The sequence below is a fragment of the Echiichthys vipera genome, assembly GCF_963691815.1.
Source record: "Echiichthys vipera genome assembly, chromosome: 18".
In the NCBI taxonomy this organism is placed as follows: Eukaryota; Metazoa; Chordata; class Actinopteri; order Perciformes; family Trachinidae; genus Echiichthys; species Echiichthys vipera.
The window spans coordinates 10,666,794-10,689,101 of record NC_139843.1 but is presented as its reverse complement, the minus strand read 5'-3'; the positions used below and the strand labels follow the sequence as shown (position 1 = coordinate 10,689,101).

General features: G+C 39.8%; 1 protein-coding gene across 2 annotated transcripts in view; it reads right to left on the bottom strand.

The window, feature by feature from the left end:
• The window catches only part of vti1a (vesicle transport through interaction with t-SNAREs 1A), a 115,873-nt gene that overhangs the window by 61,364 nt on the left and 32,201 nt on the right, over positions 1-22,308 (bottom strand). For both annotated transcript variants that reach the window (XM_083932438.1, XM_083932439.1), the window contains exon 5: positions 17,526-17,610. In XM_083932438.1, the coding sequence (XP_083788564.1) occupies positions 17,526-17,610 (85 nt within the window). The remainder of the gene's footprint in view (positions 1-17,525; positions 17,611-22,308) is intronic.

The following is a 22,308-nucleotide window of genomic DNA, read 5'->3' as shown; positions in this document are numbered from 1 at the left end:
AGACCCCATGCATTTTTAAATGCTTCAAACTGATCGTGACACTCAGCTTCAGACTAGACTGCTTAATGAGGCAGAGTTTCTCTAATTGGCAAAGACTTAATTTAAAGAAAAGTTGCATGAATGTAAAAAAGAAAAAACATTCATATTGGTGCCAATACAATTCATATCAAATATGTTTGTATTTCATGATGTATATTTTGTTGTGTCATTTTGTATGTGTAGTTTTACACTTGAAGTTCTATGCTTGAAGTACTAGTCTTGTCAAATGACTTGTTAATGATGGTTGAGTAGACATATGAAATTAGCTAAAACAGTGCAAATCTCAAAAACAAAAGAAAAAAAAAGAAATCAATAGCGTTACAGCTTCTTAACCTCACTCTGATCGATATGCATGCAATCAAACTTTTTGTCAGCACTACCACCACCACTATGCCCATCGATTGGGACCATTGATCCTGGCGCTCAACCTCCTTTTAGTAGGAACGGAAGGTATGGATATTTAGTGCTAGAGACCCCATCTGGCCATCTCTGTGAACTTTGACCTTTGTGTTAATCCTCAAACAAAAGATATAACTTATTGGATCCTATACAGTCTGACCTGGAATCATCCCACAGGGCTATACTTGAGCAGTGGGGTGCCAGGCACACTCTTAAACCTAGACCAATGCCCCCTTCTGGGGCCTGGGATCAAAACTGGACATTAGTGACAAATAGGCCTGGCTATTTGTGTGATTTGGAAATAAGGAGATTCAGTTTGATTTGCAGCTTTGGTGCAAGTTTGTCAAGACACAGTCAATTAAAACATTGGTTGAACATGACAGATAAGATCAATGAAGTCAGAGTAAGACAGGGAGAAGGATAGAGAGTGATGGAGGGTCAATGAGGGTGGGGTAGCCAGAACCAGCATCTAGCAGGGGATTGGCGTTCACTGAGGCTTCTCACTGATGTGCCGCCAGGCCCTTTGAAGGGATTATTAACACATTTTGATTACTCTGGTCCAGTTGTCACAGAAAATATAACCTCCATCAGGACTATAAAATAGCCTCCCTAATGCTGTTGCTCCCTTTCACTTTCTGCAGTTCCTCGGCTGGCCTGGCTCAAAGCAATCCATTAATTACAGTCTTAGACATCTTGAAGAATAGACCAACACACTTTTAGAGAAAAGACACACATATTAATGGACACACACATTCGTGCCCTGTACTGGCACTGTGCCTGATGTGTAAAAACAAACATTGTGTAGGTCTTGATAACTTTCTGTTTTCTGTATTACTGCATCTGTTATAATTATTAATATGGGAGGGTGACGATATTTGAATGATTACCTATTAAATTCTACATAAAAGTGGCTTTACCGATATCATCAAACATTAAGATCCAAGTTTCGACCTCTACTCCCTCTACATACATGTCTCACAGAAGCTGCGATACGAAAATACAAAGTCAATGCACAAGGATTTCAACTCGAGCAAGAAATTTGCGTGATACAGTGCTCCGAAAGCCTCAGTGGTTGGATTCTCTCTCAATGGAGGCTGTCTGTGGGCACCAAGAGCTTTATAGTACCTCATATTTGTAAAAATGTAAGAGAGTATGTTGCCCTACCTGGTAAGTTCTAAAAGTTATGTGTCTTTTGTTGTTGTTGTGTTGATGGAGCAGCTACAATGTTAGCATTGTGATGATTGATCCAAACCCCACTCAGAAAACAAACATTTTAAAAGTTGTTTAATTGTCATCTTGCTAACAGACCAGACAAAAAATGAATTTAGATTTTTTACAAATCATTTAAGATGTAGTTATCTCAGCATACTTTTAAAAAATATATTTATATCAATGAAATCACATTAAAACAGTTTATTTTGTGTTCATATTGCTGTAGTAGCAGCAGCAAGGGTTGCTCTGAGTGATCCGAAATCATCATGTCATCATGGTGTTGTTATTTCGGCATACTTTTTATCTGTTACATCACAGCCAAAGCTGTACCTCAGCACTGGAACCAGCCATCAACCAGACATAACATAACTTCGTGAAGGTCGTGAAATTCACAGAGCTGTGTGTTCCTCCGGGTGATGCATTTGTTTTTTTCCAACATATCTAAGACTTCTACAACAGGTTCAAAGCAGCAACAGTGGTTATTTCAGCCAGGGTTTATGATTGAAACGTTGATGATGCCTATAGCTTTGTACCAGTGAGAGTAAACACAAATTATCCAAATATGATCCTGCGATTAAACTTGTGCGATTAAAGCACAGAAAATATTCACCTTGTGGCTGTTGTGAACACAACTTAGGGCGCACTCACACTGTCTATCTGTACCGTGCGAAAACGGTTTTATGGGTAAAGCCTAGTTCGTTTGACCAGTGTGAGTGCAACCGCACCGCGCCTAGCTGCGGCCAGCTCCCTGGCCACGGACCGTTTGGGAGAGGTAAGCTTTTGTAAAGCACGTCTGCACATGTATGAGCACGAGCGTGCGCACGTGTATGAGCACAGGCACGAGGCCTACGGCGAGGCATGACGTCATTTTATGTGCGCCTGTTCGGACATAGAAAAAGAAAAAAAAGACGGACCATGCGCGGACATTTAAAACAAAATGTTCACGTTGGTGTGATGCGGAGGTGGAGTGTTTACTGCAGATTTGGTCGATGAAAATATTCAAAAACAGTCGGTCAAGACGCACAAAAACTCTGAGGTTTATGGAAAGATTTGTAAACAAAGGTATCGCGATGACGTCGATCAATGCGTGTGACGTATTACGGCGTGATGTCGTATAGACAGGCAAGAAGCATTCGCGCGAGGCCCAGGCAGTGTGAGTACAAACGGGCCTGGTCCGCGAGGGGGGGGGGGGAGTACCCTAAAGCCCGGGGCACGGTACGGACGGACAGTGTGAGTGCGCTGTTAAGAAGACTGATGGCTCAATTACCACAAGGCTGCAGTGTGAGGGGACAACTTTCTATTGACACCACTAAATCTGAGGCATCCACCATGTCCAATTAATTGGCAGGTTTCCCATGCCACTAGTTACAATGGCGGGCCACATCCTGCTTTCGCAATTAGGTCCATTTTAGATCAATTAGATGTTAGTGTTGACCACTAAAGACACTAAGTTTTAACCTTCAAGTAGGAATACAAGGCAAGTGCTTCATCTATGCTTTTTTAATAAAAACCTAAGAAAAGAAGAACATTCCACAATCGAACAATCAAGCCAATAACTCAAGACTAAATTTCACCATGAGAAAATGAAGTATTGCGTACTCATCTTTTTGGATCTAAGTGCAAATATGTTTGCACTCTTTCCATCTGAACCAACATCTGAATGGTTCTTTGTGACTAAAGTCTAACCTCTAAGATTCTGTGAAATCGGCTACAGTACATTTATATAAAGTGGCAAAACTATCTGAAACAAAGCCAAACTGACCAAAGAAAATATAAGTCCCATTGACTGATTTCACCTTAAAAAATAAAGCAGCCAACTTGGTGTCTTGTTAGTGTTTGTGCTTTTGACTTCTGAGATGCACCCGCCTACCCAGCTTCACACCCTGTCACTTCAAGACTAAATGAAAAAGATGCTAACAGACAAGCAAACACACATTTCCTCCCCGAATAAAGCCTCTTTTCCAGGAACTGAGTTGGAAGATTCGTGGGAAGAAAAAAAAACATCAACAACAAAGGGAAACAAACTCAGCAGTGACTCAAAAAGAAATGAGAATCAAGTAAACGGAAGAGTGGTTTTCACTGCGAACCTTCACATCATTTACTGTGATAAGCACAGCTAATACATAAGAGAGAATGCTTCTCTTTGTAGACTATTAACTACATATCCTGTTTGTGAAATGTATATTCATAAACAGACTACGGATTGAGCAAAGGGGCCATTTCCAAACATGCACATGATCTGTGGAAAGGGGCAACATTGTCAACATCAAAGGGTCCAGAGTGGGAGAGGTAAAAGTAGGCCAGGCCATGGCCTGGGAGAGAAGGGGAGAGGGTAGAGAGGGTAGTGATAGACAGAGAGAGTAGAGGCTTTATGGATGGAGAGAGGGATAGAGAGAGAGGTTGGTCCCAGGCTGGGAGGAGCTCAGGTGTGAGTTGTGAGGAGGCACCTTCTGTTCGTGGCTCTGAGGTCCCATTGCCCAGACAGACATGGGCCCCTCTTGTTTGGCCCAAATAAATCCAGGTGGCTCAAGACGCATACCCTTGTCACTCAACACAACTTCACCCCCCCCCCACACACACACAGACACACCGCACCATCCCACACACGTGATGACATATACACACTCAAAGACACTCATTAAACGATACTTTCATTTAATGAAAGCATATTCACTAATCTTATAGATTCATTTATTTACGTCACTGAAAAATGGCAAATCTTTTGACCTACATTATTATCTGACTAACCAGTTTAATGCATTTCTGCTGTGTATATTGCACTGCAGTGAAGTAGTTGCTTACTTTTTTTTATAAAACAGATCCAACACCCAAGCTTAAAGTGTTGTAGAGGCAATAAAAGCATCAAAGAGGAGAACAAACAATAGGTACACTGTACTTGAATCTCTACAACAAAAGCCCCATCAAAAATGCCCACAATTACACTAAAGCCCGGCCCACGAAGGGTCCAAGTTAGACATTGACCATATTGAAATGCAACACTTGCTTGTACAGTGACTACCTTCCTAACTGTTTTATATCAGAGGGCTCTTTGATTTCAGTTGTGCTGTTGACATTTATAATCACTGTACAAGCAGGCTTGGGCAGATGGATTGTGCTACTTTGCTGCTGTTCTGCTCCTCTTTAGAGACCTTAGTACACTGCGGCCACACATGTCCATCCTGATGACTAGAAATTTTCTGAAGGACCATACTGTGCTGACACAGAGGCAGAGGAAGCACATTTTTATGATGGACATTCAAGCACAAACAACACAGTGCAGATTATGTGAAATATTGTAAAAGATAATGACTTTTATTTTTTGTTGAAAATGTGACGGAAATGACCTGCATCTCTCTGAAGATCATCTTGTCAGATCTACCAAAAATTTCAACTTCTCCGCAAGAAAGATGCTCAAACCACTCAAATCAGTTACATCAAAGATGGAGCTCACATATCGAGACTTGTTAAGTTAACTGTAGTCATATTGCAAAGGTAGGGTGCCGAAGACACTGCTGTCACTTGACGACGCTTGCGTCTAAATTGGGAGTGAAGGCCTCCCCAGGAGAGATGGGTGAACCTGTCACAGAAGACTGAGGGAGCAGAAATGTTCAAAAAAAACCTCCCCAACCACACACACACACACAAACACGAAACCAACACAGTATCTCCATATGCTTAAGATCCTAATCATCATCACCATCATCTGTTCTGTCCTTTCAGTGTATGTTTGTGAGTGTGTTCGCATGTGTGTGTGGTTAACATAAAAGAAGGACATCTGGAATACAATTATTCTCACACACACACACACACACACACACACACACACACACACACACACACACACACACACACACACACACACACACACACACACACACACACACACACACACACACACACACACACACACACACACACACACACACACACACACACACACACACACACACACACACACACACACACACACACACACACACACACACACAGCTCTGAATTTGCATGAATTCCATACATCTGCCCTTTAAGAAGCAATAACAATTATTCATTGAGCTGGTTGTTACAGCCCAAATGCAACCGGCCACTAGTCTAAACAGCTCATTAAAATAGCACAATAGCTCACTTCAAGCACACAGGAAAATTGGCATGCAAGTCTATCACTGCAATACCGTATGGTTCTGAATGTCCATTCTGGATAATATAATGAATTCTGAGTAGCTTTGTGGAGAAAGTGAATGTACTGTATATTTCTTTTTGATTCTCTGGCACGTTTTCTTGCATTGCCTTCTTTGTCTGTCCATATTGTCTGAAATTTAGGTAAGAGTCATTCTGGATGAGGTGAATTTGGCAATAACATTTATTCTTTATTCTTTATTTGGATCCCCATTAGCTTCCACAAAAAAGTGGTTGCTAGTCTTCCTTGGGTTCCACATTTGATGAATGTATTGTCAGCGTAATATTTTTATTTCAACTACCTTTTCTTATAGTAATGAGGACAACTGTATGACTGGTATGCGGTAACGAAGAGTGGAATGTGTCGAATGTTGCTTTTAGTTTGTTTATTTAAATAATTCACTCTGTAGTATGAAAATAATAAAGCTAAAATGTTAGATATAGTAAAGTTACTCCTTTAGGAAATGTTTTTACTTCCTATTCCAGTGTATTTTCCGTTCCTGGATTATGCAGTTGAAAGTTGAAAATGAGCAGGATTAGAGGTGGAAAACATCAAATAAATTACTAAAAATATGTTTGCTAAAAAATACAGCAAAATTCTAAGAAAAAAATACTAAAAAACACACTCCTACTATCAGGTGGCCTTCACCAAACATTAAACAAGTCTACATCAATGCATTGACTACGTTCTGTGTGTAGTCATAACTACGCACATATTCACTTCAAACCTGAGATCGGCCAGACCAAGGAGAGTGTCCCTTAGGCCATCTTAGCCAGTCCTTCACAACTGAGCTTTAAAAGATGGGCGACAGTACAGTACGCTGCAGTTGGCCTTGATTGATGATTGAGCAACCCAAGATCATAGATGTGCTCAGGGAGGACTTGCCGGTGCAGAGCTGTGCATACATCAGCCCTTCAGGACTACCGCTACAGTACATACATCATGCGGTGAGAGTGACTGATGTGAGCGTGGGGACTATGTAGACCACTTAAGGGAAGCTTTCTACATGGCAGTCAACAGTCAAAGTTGACTAAAAATGATTACAGCACAGGAAAGGGATGACTTTGTTGTTATGAATCACGTTTTATCGGAGCCTGAAACAACTGAGGTGCAAAGCATGTGCAACATCCACATATAACTAGGAGACGCACACCTCCAGACACACACAGAAGCACACATATTAACTTGTGCTGATATCCTTGACAGGCACAACTACAAAAGCATAACTCAGTGGTAAATAAATAAGTTCATGCTGTCTGTGTACATTTTCTTTTTAGGAACTCTTGGGCTCACATAGACCCGTCCAAAGGATTATATGCATGCATTCGTGCACGCACAGAGGCCCCCTTTCAGCACCTTCTTACAGAGTGAGAACAAGCGGCTCCACCCTCCTAAAGCAGCTCAAGGGCGCGGCCTATCTACCAAACGATAGAATGCACAAGTGAAATTGTGCATTATTCCAACCAGCCGGCCAGCCTCTATCCACTCAGTGCCTTGGTTCATTTATATGGAAGTCAAACTGTTTGTACTGTCAAGGTTATGTTATTTAACAGGGGAACAGGGAAAGGAGAGAGACGAGTTCCAGGCAATTTAAAATTCTGATGAGTACTCCACCAACTGTGTATCCATAAGAAGTGAGCAGATCTGAAATGAGACCAATTAACTTCAATCCAACCGAGGACAATTCTTTGAGACCTACACATTTTATTCCCTTGAAATCCCTGCCATTTAAAACATGTTGTGATAAACACAGCAGTTATTTTCACCCTGACAACAGAGAAGCCAAATTTAAATATTGGTCATTTTGGTCCAAATGTGACAGTCCTGTATGTGCACACAAGTCACACATAAATTAAAGGACAATGTCAGCATGTTGTTTGTGGCTAGATTTGCTAGAAACTGTGAAGCAGGGTCTTCTGTCCCAAAGCAACATGCACACATGCGCGCACACACTAACACGCTTGAGCAGCACACAGAGCACTCCTAAGGTTACCCCCCAGGACAAAAGCTTTACCATCCCACTGACTGGCAGATGGGGCAACCAGCTGACATCTCGGCCCGGCTCTGTTTCATGTTCCCTGGGTGTCTTAAACGGGCGGGCACCCTGTCTGATGGGCACAGGACAGCCAAGGAGGAAGCTCCTTTGACAGGGGAGGGGGTTGGGGTGCTCCTTGGGGCTACCACTGAGGAAAAGAGGAGCAAGGACAGACGGAGATGGCTAATGTGCTTCAGTGTGTTTGTACAGTATAATTGTGTGTCTTGCAGGGTGGGAGGCTCAGGGAACGTCTACAGAAGATGCAGATTAATAAAGAGCTAATGACCGCATTTAGCCCTATATGGGTTTCTAACACAGGATCAAATATTTTCCTCAAGGCTAGAGCCAACACTTACTATTGCAGGGATCATAATCAGTTGTACTTTAAAAAAAAAAAAAAAAAAAAAAGATTCAGACAAGTAATTTAAATCTAAGAGTACAAGCGTTGCTTATTGTAACACAAAAGGTGCCACATAGCAGTTTGCAGACGTGAGGCTACAGGGTCTCTAGCTCTGCTACTGAAAAACATCTGTGTTACTATACGAGAACTGACACACGGTGCTTTCACTAAAAGACTCTGACAACAAAGCAACAGCTACACCATCTTAAGCTAAAAAGGATGCATTGTTGTTGTTGGGTTGTTCCCTCACAGACCTTTGGATGCGGTCCCCAGCTGGAAAAGTTACATTCAATATAATATACTTATAACTTGTTTCAAACTATAATACGCATTTAAATGTTCTTGATTACTCAAGACTAATCACATAAAACATATTGGCACTTATATCAAAACACATTAACAGATGTGATATGACAATTGATACCACTACAATATATTACAGTAATCCACCATATGTCCGCTGCTGTTTAACTTTTATCTACAATTTAACAAACAAACTGTGTCATATCCAAGTGTTATTAAATAAAACAAAAAATAGTGATGATTTTATTACAATATATCATTCAGAATTTTCCAGTCTGCATTTCATAATACTGGTATGAGAGTGATGCCAATATGAGATATACAAAGTGAGTGCACCTACTTTTTCCTAAAATAATTTACTGTTTTAACACTGGCATAGCAATGTTTACTGTTTTTGATATGATAAGATAATAACTGAAAATGCAAAAGTAATTGATTAAATAAATAATGCAAATATTTTGCAAAAAGAAATGCAGGTGACAACAATTAAGAGAAAAATGCAAATCAAGCATATATTTACAGCTGTCAACATATAATAAGGGCAGAAAGGAATTAATTTAAAAACCTCATTTATGTAAGTTCAGAAAAATTATTTCTTTATTATTATTTTATATCTTTATTTTACTGTTACAGTGAGGAACATGCCTAAAATACGTTTAGCAAACTCCCACTTTTACATTCATAGTAAATAATGATGGCAGACTACATACATTCAAATGGCATCCGCACACAGCTGGGTAGCAAGCTCCTATTAGTAACTTTAGACTGTCTGCTTACTACTGCTAAATCTGACACAGTTTCAACTGCACTGTGAACGTGATTTATATTTTTTTTTTTTCCCAAAAAAGATTTAATGTTTGAAAACTAGAGTTCATTCTTGTGCCATTAGGGTCAGCATGATGTAGGTATTGATAATCCAAAAAAAAGTTTATATTGGCTGACAGTCACAGATTAATTTCATACTAGTTCCTAACAACAATCTGTAATAAATATGTCATGACTTGAACACTAAAAATAAATAATGAAATACATTAAATAAATGTTGTAGTTATTGGATCTATTTAAAAAACATGTACAGCGACTTCTATGCGACGCATCGCAGGTACCTGGCTAAAAGTGTTAGTTGTTAAATTACCATTTTACAACTATGAGAAAAGCAAAAGAGAAATTTTGAAAAGCAGCACTATATCTACTTTCCCCTTAACAATGTTCTAGCTTAAACCTCTGTTGAATCTGCCTTAAAAATTTGCCCACTAATGCGTGCCAGCTTGACAGAAGACTCACTGTGTTAATGGTAGTTGGACTTGGTTGTCATTACTCAAGTGCTTTGTTGTAGTTTTTCTCTTGATTCTTTTTAAATAAAGATACTTGTCACTTCAGTATATTGTAAATGGGAACATGTGTATGGGAGCTTACTGGTCGAATTAAGTCAGGGGATTTTTTTTTTAATATAGTAAACAAATGGAAAATGTAAAATCATTTTTACGTGAATATAATCATCTAGTTCCCAACATCTCTATCTCTTGTTTCTGCCTATCCACACTCACTCTGATAAATGTCTTCTCATGTTTTACTCCTTTAAGGGTTTTAACTGACATCAATCCTCTTGTCAGCCAGTGCGTCATCCTCATCACCAAATAAATATTTCTGATATACGTCTTCGGGTGACAAGGTGGCCCAATTCTCTCTCACTGACACTCTTTTACTTTATTTCAATTTTCTTTTTTGGTTTTTCCTTTCCGTTTTTAATATTCCAGCGCCTCAGATGTAGCGGCTCTTTAAAGCGCCCATGGGGGCTCCAAGTCCTTGCTTTTGTCTCCCATTTCCTTCTGAAACTGTTTTTCTTTAACCCTATGTGGCTCTTCACAGTTGTTGTCTTAGCTCTCTCCTCTCTGTCACGCTTTATGCTGCTTTCTCCCTCCCTCCCTCAGTTTTCTCTTGTGTCAACCAGAGGTCAATGCAACACTTTTTTTTCTGCATGCAAGAAGGCAGGGGGTATCTTTTTTAGTTATCGTAACCTAAAAATAGAAAAAAAATCTGATTTAAGGTTGGGAACAAAGTGTCTTTTAAGATATAGTGGCATACCACTATCTAGCAATTGGAGAGTGTTTCATATCTGGAGATAAGTATTAGATTATATCAATAAATTATTTGGGTGAGGTTTTATCAAGAATATAGACCAATTAACAAACTGCCAAAATTATTTAAATTTTAAGGATAACTATTCAAAGCTAAAATCATGTGTTCTTTTTTGTTTGATATATGGTTACTATATTCACCTGTAGTGTAATGGAGTGTGATGCTGTATATACGGTAGTTGGGAACATCCTTCATGGTCTACTATTGAGAAATGTTCATCAAGTGGCTGGGTCGCTTGTGTTCAATTAACAATGCTTAATGCCGTTGACACAGTGCTTCAGTGAATAATACATTTGAATTAATGTCACCTTTTCATTGCATACCGATCACAAGGGTGTGAAGCTGTAGTTCGCTGTGGTTTAAATGTGAGGAAAATTATCGATTAAGCTTTAAGACCCATCTCAAATATTTAAATTTGATTCAATCTGGGCTTGAATTAAAAATCAATCAAAGAGTTTAGATTTTATTCAACAATGAAAGCATCATTTCTAAATGGGAAACCAACATCTATGTTGCCTCATGTTTTACTGAGCCTGAAAGCTCCAATGAGCTCTCTAGTCAAATCATTACTTCCAAGAGTCTCATTATGTTGAGAGCCTTGTTGAAGCTAATAACTGACTAATGGTCTAATTATTAGATTTTCTCCTAATTTTATTAATGCTAGCTAACACGTTGTGCAGACCCAACAGAGGGACACAATGAGGCTAGTATAGTTGATGTAGTAGTTGGTGGATTATTTACTCTGGAAATTTTGATAGGCATCTAGCTTTGATGTAAGGTTCATTTAGCTAATATCTGGATGTTTGCGACAACACCTGTCGATGCACAGGAAATACAGACTTTACAGACCACTCGAACACAGGGAAACAGGCACACACACACAAACACACACTCAAGTCTGTTGGTTCAGCTCTTCCATTGAGGGTACGTATGCTAGCTGGCCATTGTGCGCGTAAGGCCTTTTGTCTGTGCAGCCTGAAACTGGTGATTGCACCTTAGCTACCGCAGTTCAAGCGTAAACAGTGTTTTCATGCCCTACGATATACACTGTTGCCAGTGGACCCCTAAATCCCTGGAACAGCTGAGTCCTAGGGTGTCAAAGATAATGGCGATTTATTGCAGTGCGAGGCTTTCTCATTGCCCCTCCCGCCCCTCTTTCCAATCGTCCCCCCACCCCTCCCCCTTCCTCAAACAGATTAAAATTAAGCCTTAAACATGTGAGGATGGAATTAACACATTTAGCGAGTCTCCTCTTCCCACATCCCATTTTCGCTCCAGAGTGGCTGATCCCCGCTGCCGAACGCGGGTGCAATTTTAATGACTCGCAACGTTTTTGAAGTCCACATGAAAAAAGCGTTGCTCGCCGTTTGTGGCGGCGCTAGATATGGCTGGGCCACGGCCGGCCATGATTGGGGGGGACACACACCGCCGACTCAGACTCCAGGCTCTTCGATAGGATCGGTGTCATTTTCCTCTCCACGATAAGACGCCTTGCTGACAAGGTCCGATTAGGAGAGAAAAAATCATTATTGCTATGCCTTTCATCCACCGGGGGTTTACCGATAAACAGCTCACCCGCGGCTAGATTTTTCTGAGAGCGAGATGTTATGCGTTGAAGCATATATATTTAGAAAATATGGTTTGGGAGCGTTTTTAATAATTATTTTTCTTTTTAAATAGCTATAGGAAAACAATTTCCTTTAAAAACGTATTTTACAAAAGGCCTTTTCTTCTCAGCTAAAAACTCAAGCTGTGCAATATTTAAGCCCAAGCTCTCAGCTCCATTAATCAAACAATTATCAAATAACTTCAGATTCTTTTTGAACACAATACAACATGCTGATTGTATCGGCCAACGAAAAACAGTGATTTATTATGCTATACCTAAAGGAGATCCACTTTAGCAAACTGATCCTTAAAATATTTAAACTACATTGTAGAACAGAGAGAATAAACTAAAAATAGACGTGAGAAAAGATTCAGCTACATGTTGAGAAAAAAAAGATTTACATTGCATATATACTGTATAGAATTCTACAAATAATTCACGCAGTGAGAAAGAAAGACCCTGAACAAAAAAAGTATCAAACTGTGGTGTATTAGCAGGTCACACAAGTTTAAAATGGACCTGTTTAAAAGTGTGTGAACTAACTAAAAGAATAAAACACTTTAGTTAAAATGAATGACTAATGGTGAAATATTTATTTCCATTCCCAAAAATGCCCATTCCAAACACTCTTTAATTTGTAGGATTTTAATTTGTAGAAATAGGTTTTATTAATACATTTTTGATTACGTGATAAAAAATATTTTATAATGTTGTGGATTAACCAAATATTGGACATAATAAAGAATGAAATAAAATGACTCAAGAGTTAATAACAGCCTCTACTTAAAATATCACTTACGCTTCATAAATGTAACTGATTATGTCATTTGCTAAGTGTTTGCTTATGGATTTGAGGAGAGAGCACCACTTTGGTGGCCCAGCACCAAAAGAACCATCGAGTCTGATCTTTAGAGGGAACAGGGAGAAATAAAGAGAGTTGGAGAGAAACAGAGAACGAGACGAAGATGGAAGGGGAGAGATAGAGAGTCGGGACAAACGTGAGCTGTGTTACTGGGCCACTCCAGCGCCTGTGGACTCTCAGCAAGACTCAAAGCCACACTCCGCTTCAAAAGGGAGCCATGAAGATTTTTTTTTTTTATGTTTACAAAAATATATTTATTTATTTATCGTCACACTGTCATTTATCTATTTATTTCTTGCCGTCCCAGCATTCCTTGGTCTGCCATTGGAATCATGTACGATGACGCCGACATGCTTGCCCTCCCCTCTTTCCCCCCGCTTTTAATACCACTGCAGTTGAAAATCAAACTGCTCTAAAACAAATTGATGTACTCTTTAATATAGTCGTCACATCATCACAGGGTCCCCACGCGTCTGCCTTGGTGACAACTGCAGGGCTGCTTAGCTTAGCCCAGCGATGGCTGCCACTTTGTTGGTCGCTTCAATGATTTATCACAAAAAAGAGAGGGAGATTGTGAGAGTGGAGAGAGAGAGAAAAGGGGAGAGACAGAAAGAAAAGACCCCTGGATAATGATTGAGTCACTGGCAGCTTTGATTGACAAGGTCTAATCAGCTTATCTCCATCCTAATAAAGTTGATAGCCTGCGGTGCGGCTCTCTACCTGGCATGGTGTGAACTTTGGGCTAGGCTATGGCCCCGGGGGCCAGGCCCTGGCCCTCTCTGCTTATCTAAACGGGACTGAAATCAATCCCTAATGAGTTGTTTTCATTTTACAGCATTGATTACAGGCCCCTAAACACCAAGAACACTCGCATAAGAAGTGTTCTCAGCCTCTTGCTGGCCACCTTTAAAATGCAGAGCAGCAACTCTTTTGTCTGTCTGTCTTTGTTCCAGCAGCTCATTTTGCTGCCATTGCTTAGTTATTTGTGTCAACTGAACAAGTATAAAGGAGATGGACTTTCAAAGTATGCACTCCTTTTATTGGTTGATTTATTGAGTCAAACAATTCCAATAATACAGTAACAATATTACCTGAGATTCATTTATTCATATTTTAAACAAGTAAAAGCTGTAACATTTTTGTGAAAATTAAATGTAAAAATGAACAGTTACATTAAACCTACATTAGTCATGTCTATGCAAGCAAACTACAGAAGATCCAAGAAAGCCCTGAAAACTATTGCTGCTACCTATTGCTAAGGCCATAATTAAGTGTACAGTTCCTATTAATGTCCTAAAACGAATTGCACAATTACAGAGTGATGCCGGTATACAAAGTAGGGGATTTTTATTACCATAACTGTAAATTTCATCAGGAGTTTGATAGAGGATTGTTTTTTGTCTTGTATGAACTGTCGATCAGTATGAAACTCTCTCCCCTTCAATGAATAATAATCAAAAAGGTAGAACAGCTAATCATTGAAACTTAGATGTCTTATCTGACATGCCATCTATTTCTAAACAACCAATCATAAATCATTCAAAACCTTTCTTAACTGTGGAGGGAGGGACTAAAATCTGGCATGTCTTTGATTTAACATCAGTCAAGCCTCCACATTTGGGCATTTCAAATGCCCCTGACTCAAATGTCTTTAAATTGGCTAACTGCGTGCCCTCCCTCTTTATTTAGGGCCCTCTTTAACTGGGCTAGCCCCCATGTCTGCTTGTTGCTATGCTTGGGCTTTCAAGTCAGTGCTCTTCACTAATGAAGTTCTATACTTTATTTATGAGACAAACAGAGGACCCTGGTTCTTGAGGGTGCGTGTGGCAAATAGCTCTGTATGTCCAAAGAGTCTGCTCTATATCCCTCTGAGGGCTCTCACTGCTTTTGGCAGGCCTTTGTTTTCGCTAAATACACTGGAGACATTGAGAATGGTAGAAAAAGAAAATGCTGAAATCTGATAAAATGGTACTGTGTGAAGATTTATCTTTTCTTAGAACTAAGAGTCCTCTTTTTTCCCTTAAATGTGACCTAGAAGCATCCTGGCTTTTTTGTTCCTGGTCATTAAGAGATATATTGTCGACGCTGAAGAGAAAAGGGGGCAAAGCTGAGTTTCTATGCCATTTCTTTGTTCAGGATCTATCTCTTTGAAATAAAATGTCTTTTAGTTCCACTTCCCCCATTGGTCAATTACAGTTCTTAAAGGCTACTGTGTCATTGTGGAGAGAGAATGCAACTTTGAATTGCTGCAAAATAACGATGCTAAACTGCTCTTTTCGTAAAAAATTCTCATCTTAGATGTCTGAGGAGAGTTGAGGTTTGTGGCAAGAAAAGTATTTACAATATGACTAGAGAGTGTCTGATTGGGGAAACACTTAACACTCTATTTGTGTTTAACGTCTTTGGATGCCACACCTTTGTATTTTAAAACTCAAAGCTTATTCCTCACGATTGCCAATGCCATTTTCATAATGTGTGCGAATAAAGCGTAGTGCACTTCTCGGATCTTTATTTCATTATTTTGTATTTGTAATGTGAAAGAGAAGGAACTACAATAAATGGAGCTGTTGTTGGACTATAAAAATACACATTTAAGTGTTTGAAAAAACACAAATCCCAGTCCTTACTGTACGCCGTGTCTCAATACTCTAAGAACTATGGCAGGACTATGAACTAAATGGTGCAGGATTTCATGAAGATGTCTGGGAAGTGTTGTGATGTGCCATTGTGAGACCGCAAGGGTAAATATATAGTTTGAGATGGGTGAACAACACTAAATTAAAGACCTAACTGAATTTGGGATCATCAAAACATATCAAGTCTTATAAACCAGTGGATAAATATGGCTACCTCATGTTTGTGCCCAGTGTGTTTGTTGAATTTGAGAGCTTGGCCTATATAGTAATTACTCTGGTGAAAGAGTGCATATTCCCTGTGTATCTATGTTCTTTGTGCAGATGTATTCCCTGTTTGACCCAGAGACATTGCCATTTCAGGTTGTGCATCTGAGCGGAGGGTTGGTATCGACAGCAGAGTAAAGAAAGGGGTCATGGATTAAAGACGTGGGGCGAAGCTTCCCCACCAAACCACAAACCCGCCCCCAGCTGGTGTGGACCAGACCAAGTGTGTGTGACCAAGACAGGATAAACGAGCATTGTTCTTAGCTAGCCGCACACACAGTGGAAGAGAGGGCCACCGGTGGCACAGGGTCAAGGGGCATGTGGCTGACTACAGCAGGAGAGACCACCGGGCCCAGGAGGTGCTGAACACTGTTAAGCCATGGCCCACTTCTTCAACACCAATCAAGCTGTGAGGCAAAACATCAAAAAAATGAGCCACTTTAGAAAGACACGACTGGGTAGAATTAAAAATCTGTCGGCTGTCGCAGAATCCGACACAGTCAAGCAACTCGGATAACAGCAAGTTCATCTGAGGCGTTTGAATCAACATTTTTAAGCAGAGAATGCAGATTGTATTTATGAATTTGTGAATGCCAGTTACAGAGAACATCAAAAGCTGGTGGTCTGCGTGCGAACCTTCCTTGACTTGAATTATTAAATCTGTCGATGTCGCACACGCCAGCCACCCCGCGATTATAGTGTAAATTGACAAACTTTTTCAAAACTACAACGGAAGCCACAGAAAGCTGGTTGATACTTCAAGAATGAGCTTTGATACATCTCTGAGGAATACACTGTGCCTCAATAATGTGGTGACTGTCAGGAAGGAAGACAGGAAGGAAGAAAAAAATATGCTAACTGGTTAAATCTATTTAAGATCCCAATGAGCTTTTTTCCTATTTTAAGATAAAAAAAAAAAACCAGCCTTGATAATGAGGAAAAGAGAGTTTGTGTGGTTTTTTTTGGATGGTTTATTTAGAAAGTGATATTATGTTGTTGTTTTTTTTTTCTTCCTTTTGCACTCCTGAATTAAGAACTTCAGGAGGAACGCTGACGTTGTTTATTTTCATAGACCCCCTGTCTGTTTGTGTAAAAAAAAAAAGAAACACACACAACACACACACGCAGACACACACACAGCTGTAGTGATGCACAAATATTCTTCGGGAGCAGAGAAAGGAGAAGCGGCGCTCGATCTGTTGCCTGTACACCTCTCTCTCCCTCCCCGGCTCGCCTTTGATGTACTCCCGAAAATGTCATCAGGCGTCAAGGAAAGAGGTTTTTTCCTCGAACCCCCCCTCGAACCCCCCAAACACACACAAACACACATATCCACCCACCTCGCATATGAGCAAGACAATTTGCTGTCGCTCACTCATCCTTACCACTATCTTGAACCCCTCCCAACACCACCACACTCCTTCCTAACCCAATCCCAAACAAGGATACGCACCAGTTTCTACTGCTATCTGGTAGCCGGCCTCCAGTCTCCGTGATGACCTTTCCAGCTTCTCTGTGTTGTCCAACAGATGCGCTCTCTGCAACAAATAGAGAAAAAAATAAATAAAGTCAGGGAAACAAACACAAAAAAATTGATTGAGAGGGCTGGGACCCATATCAAAGAAACACATCAACACTGTCACCTAAACAGACAGACCACATCCACAGCAACAACATAATGCAGCCAGGTTGGCAATAACCTTCATGGATGACAATGTGTTGTATGCTGATGGAATATCAAGCATATGCATGTTGAGGCTGACAATGTAAGAGGTGCTGCTGCCTCATCTTGGACATAAAAACAAGAACTACTTTGAGGTTTGTTGCCTCCTGGTATTGTCTGCTGCAAACTAGGAAGTTAAGGCAGGGAGGTGGAGTGAATTAAGATACAATAACATTTGAATTTGAAGCCTTCCAGTTAAAAGAAAATCCTGTCCAGGTGAGGGCTTCCAACTGGAGTAGAAATGTAAGACAAAATCTGCATTTGCTCCCTAAATTGGAGAGAGCAATGCAACATGTAAAGACTTCTTGGATAATAACAACAACAATAATTAGAGCTGCAAAGATGAATTGATTAGTTGTCAACTATTAAATTAATCGCCAACCATTTTGATAATCGATTAATCAGTTACAGTAATTTTTTAAGAAAAAGAAAGTAAAAAATCTTTAATTTTAGCTTCTTGAATGTGAATATTTCCTGGTTTCTTTCTTCCTTAATGACAATAACCAAAATATATTTGAGATTTGGACAAAACAAGACATTTGAGGACATCATCTATCAACATTTTTCACAATTTTTCTGATATTTTATAGATCAAATAACTAATTAAGTAATCAAGATAATAATCAACAGATCAATCGACAATGAAAATAATCATTAGCTGCAGCCCTAATGTTAATAATAAGAATATAATCCAACAATATGTAAATAGAATAAACATCCTTATAAAAGGTGTGAAATGTGATAACAAAACCATCTTCTTTTCTGCTTTGTGTTGATCTACATTAGTGTACCAACACAGTAATTCATGATGTATGAGCTACAGCATCCCCCCTTGGTTCACTCACAGTTATCAACAATTGGCAAGACTGCCCGCTGAACACATGGAGCTAAGAGAGCATATCAAGAAAAAAAATGTATTTCATAAATAATTAAATAAGCAATTTGATCATTTTTTCAAAGCGGATGTTTGTGAGTATCAAGGTGTTAGCTATGGCTCTTATATCATGTGTAAACATATCAATTGATATCAGTTCCTTAGATACCAAGACAACCAGTGGTTTTGGTTTCTTCTCTGTACAGTAGCTAAACAATTCAGGTCTGACAAGCAAGGCGAGAAAAGATCTGATCTGTTGACTGATGGCCTTGAGTTCCATCTTACAGTAGGGGCTCTCAAACGTAGGAATCTACCATTATCTTTATATTTCATTGTGTTCATGTACTGCACCTAATGTGAACAGACATACTTATAAAAACAGGTAGTTCTATGGAAAATTAGTCAATAAATAGTCTATATGAAATATGCACATTGGTAAAGCCTATTTTTGTTTACTCCAAGGTGAAATAAATACTTCACAAATGAAGTTTTCCCATTTTATTTAGAGCCTTTGTGCAAAATGAATACACAGTTTCAAGGATCATAATGTCAAGTGTCGTCCAAATGATGTCAATTTTGCCGCAATGCAGTTTGTCCACTGTTTTTTTCTCATCGTGATTTAAAGTATATAGAAAATTAAATATAAGACACATATTAACAACGTTTAACGATATATATCATCATATCACCCCACCCTACATGTGAGTGATTAGTTGAGGTTACTGGACAATGTTTCAAATGTTTTCCTATGTGATTCAAACATAATTATTCACACTGTCACCATTATAGGACCCTGGATTGTATCTATCTAACAGCTACAGTTATAGGAACACCTACTTTTTCCAACATTACATTGTTCCAAAATTCCTTGTGCCTGATTCCCTGATGCTTTATTTGTGGTTGCAATAAACTGCCTATATATTAAATCACTTTTCACCACAGTTTCCACTCTAATTGTACTACTCTATGTCATTTAAGATTTTCTTTAAAAAGGTTTTACAGAATACGGAAACCGTGGCTGTTTTAGTGAGTTTAATATAGAAAAGTGACCACGGGTTGCAGTGAGGTGCTGATCACTGGAAGTAGGCTTCAAAGTAGGGTGTTGGGTGATTCAGTGTTTCTGACCCTATATGTTTTCCCAAGATCTAATAAACTACATCTCTTATTAGCAGATTCTGGTGTACCATATCACAACTGGGGGTTAATCATGGAATCATCTGTTTGATCATTCTCTGTTTCATATGATAACTGAATATTATACTGAAGTTAGATGCAATTATTTCTATTTCTATTTCATCATCATGGCTGCTTCAATCAGATTTTAAATATCAACTCAACTGTTACTTTGCTGGTGAGTTAAATTAACTTGACTCCTATATTTTTTTTTCCAAACTTCCAGCCAAACATTTAGGTATATTTAAAAGACTACCTTCACGTTTTATGTATATTATCTATATAACATTTCCTTACAAGGTAATCAATACCATCATTCAATCTTTTTTATTAGCCGGAGGGATGGTGTAATCTTAAAATCATTAAAGTGATCTCAATCAAATAAATCGCAAAGTGTATTATTAATCTATAGTTGTTTAGTGCAATCAACACATACAGCCCAATTTTATCCACTGTAGCAACCCAGCTTTCATTAAATCCACACTGAATTCAGACGAGAGGCTCATAAACAGCATAAACATGGAAGGCTTAAATGTTTACTCGAACGTTGTTGGTTTTGATGGCCTTTCTAATATGCTATGTTAAGAATATGATCAGATGTAACATATTTGACACTCAAAAACAACCCGACAAATGACATCCCCCTCTCTGACAAGGGTTTATGCCCATCACATGAGTGAAGGGGACAGGGGAAGAAGTGAAATCTCTGGTTTTGGTTTGGCTGTCAAAATGTGTACCAGCTAATCACTCAGAGGAAATGAAAAACGTGGAGGAAAAAAAAAGAAAAAAAAAGTCAACGACACACTTTTCAAAGTTTGACAATAAGAGGGATGGGAAAAGAGCAGGGAGGAGAAAACTCCCTCTGAACTCTTTTTCTTTCCCTCGCTTCCTTTTTCTTCGTGCCGCTGACAGATGTCATTTAAAATTGCAAAGATACTTTTCAATACTTAAAGGGAGGGCAAGGGGAGGGTGGAGGGAGAGAAGAACGGGTGGGTGGATGGGTGGTAAAATGGGCTGCTGGTAGGAGGAAAGAATTGAAGAGACGGTGAGTGGCACAGGATGCAAGGTGTGGTGGGTTTTCTATGAAGGGTATGGTGGGTGGGTGGGTTTGGGGTGGGGATGGGGGGTTACATGGGTGTGGAAGTGGTAGTGGCACCAGCAGAGATGGTGGCAGTGTGCTCCTGGGAGAAAATGGATACCAAGCTTGGGCTATAATGAGCCCCTATGGATCAGAGGGGACGTATTGACATGCAATGCTTAAGCTTATACACCTAGACCATGGCTGCAGTGCCTGTGTGTGCCTAGAAGCATGAGGCAGCCAGGGATACTGACAGAGTAGCGCACTCCCCGGGTTCTTCAAAGAGCTCAAGTGATTAGTATGTTATCATTACCATTCGAAACGTGATTTTCCTATTCCCTCTCGGCAAAGGTGACACGTCTCGGGGAGACGGCCGGCAGACTCACTGCGATGGAAAGCCACTTCAAAGCTTTCTCCTCCTGAATTTCTCTCTCTCTCCCTCTCTCTCTCTCTCTTCTCTACCTCGTTCTGTCTTCTTTTAGGGCCGGGGGGAGGGGAGGGTGAGTGTGGGTGGGTGGGTGTGTGAGGTGGGAGGGAGGGGTGCACGGGGGATTGGGGGGGGGGGGGGGGGGGGGGCTAGTGGTGGCAGTGGCAGTGTATATGTGTGTGTGATCATTAGAATAATGCGCCCAGAGTTTGACGGTGACAGAACCTGAAGGAAAGGGTGAGAGTTCAGCCACTAAGAATCCAGTAATGGCACACTGTAATGGCCCCAATAATGAAACAATTCAGCCATGGACACAGGATGATATCATGGAAAAATAATGAAAAGGAACATGTACAATGAAGACTAAACATCCTACACTATGTTGTCACAGCTGATGTGGAGATTATGTCCACAAACTCTTCAGAATTTTGTTCCAATATACAAATATCACACAACAACTACAAAATGTGAATCGAGTGTTTGGCTATAGTTTCATTCTGCAGTTAGCAAGCAAAATCCAAGGCATCCTTGTCAGCATCTCTGTTGAAATGCAAAAGTGGCTGCAGGCCCCTTCTATGCTACAAAGTCATATACTGTATCAAGGCTTGACCTATGTAGTTATATGTATAATCTTCAGAATAAGGCATATATACACTTACACCTGTTCAAGCTGAAATAGTGACTTGCAAGAAATAGTGACTAGTGACTCTAATATGCCCCGCAGGGATGAATAAAGTGCTTTGAATTTAATTAAATTGAAATGGTGACTAGTGACTCAAAAATTAAAGATTTCATCAGTCATATCTGATCTTCTCATGGAGCCTTCTAACAAAGGATTTAAATACAATATATGACAAATATTGTGCATCCCCGAGTACACTGTTGCACCCCGCCACCACCACTTCTGCCTATGCATGTATGCCTTTTTATCTGACACCTACATTCTGAACAAAGATCTTCT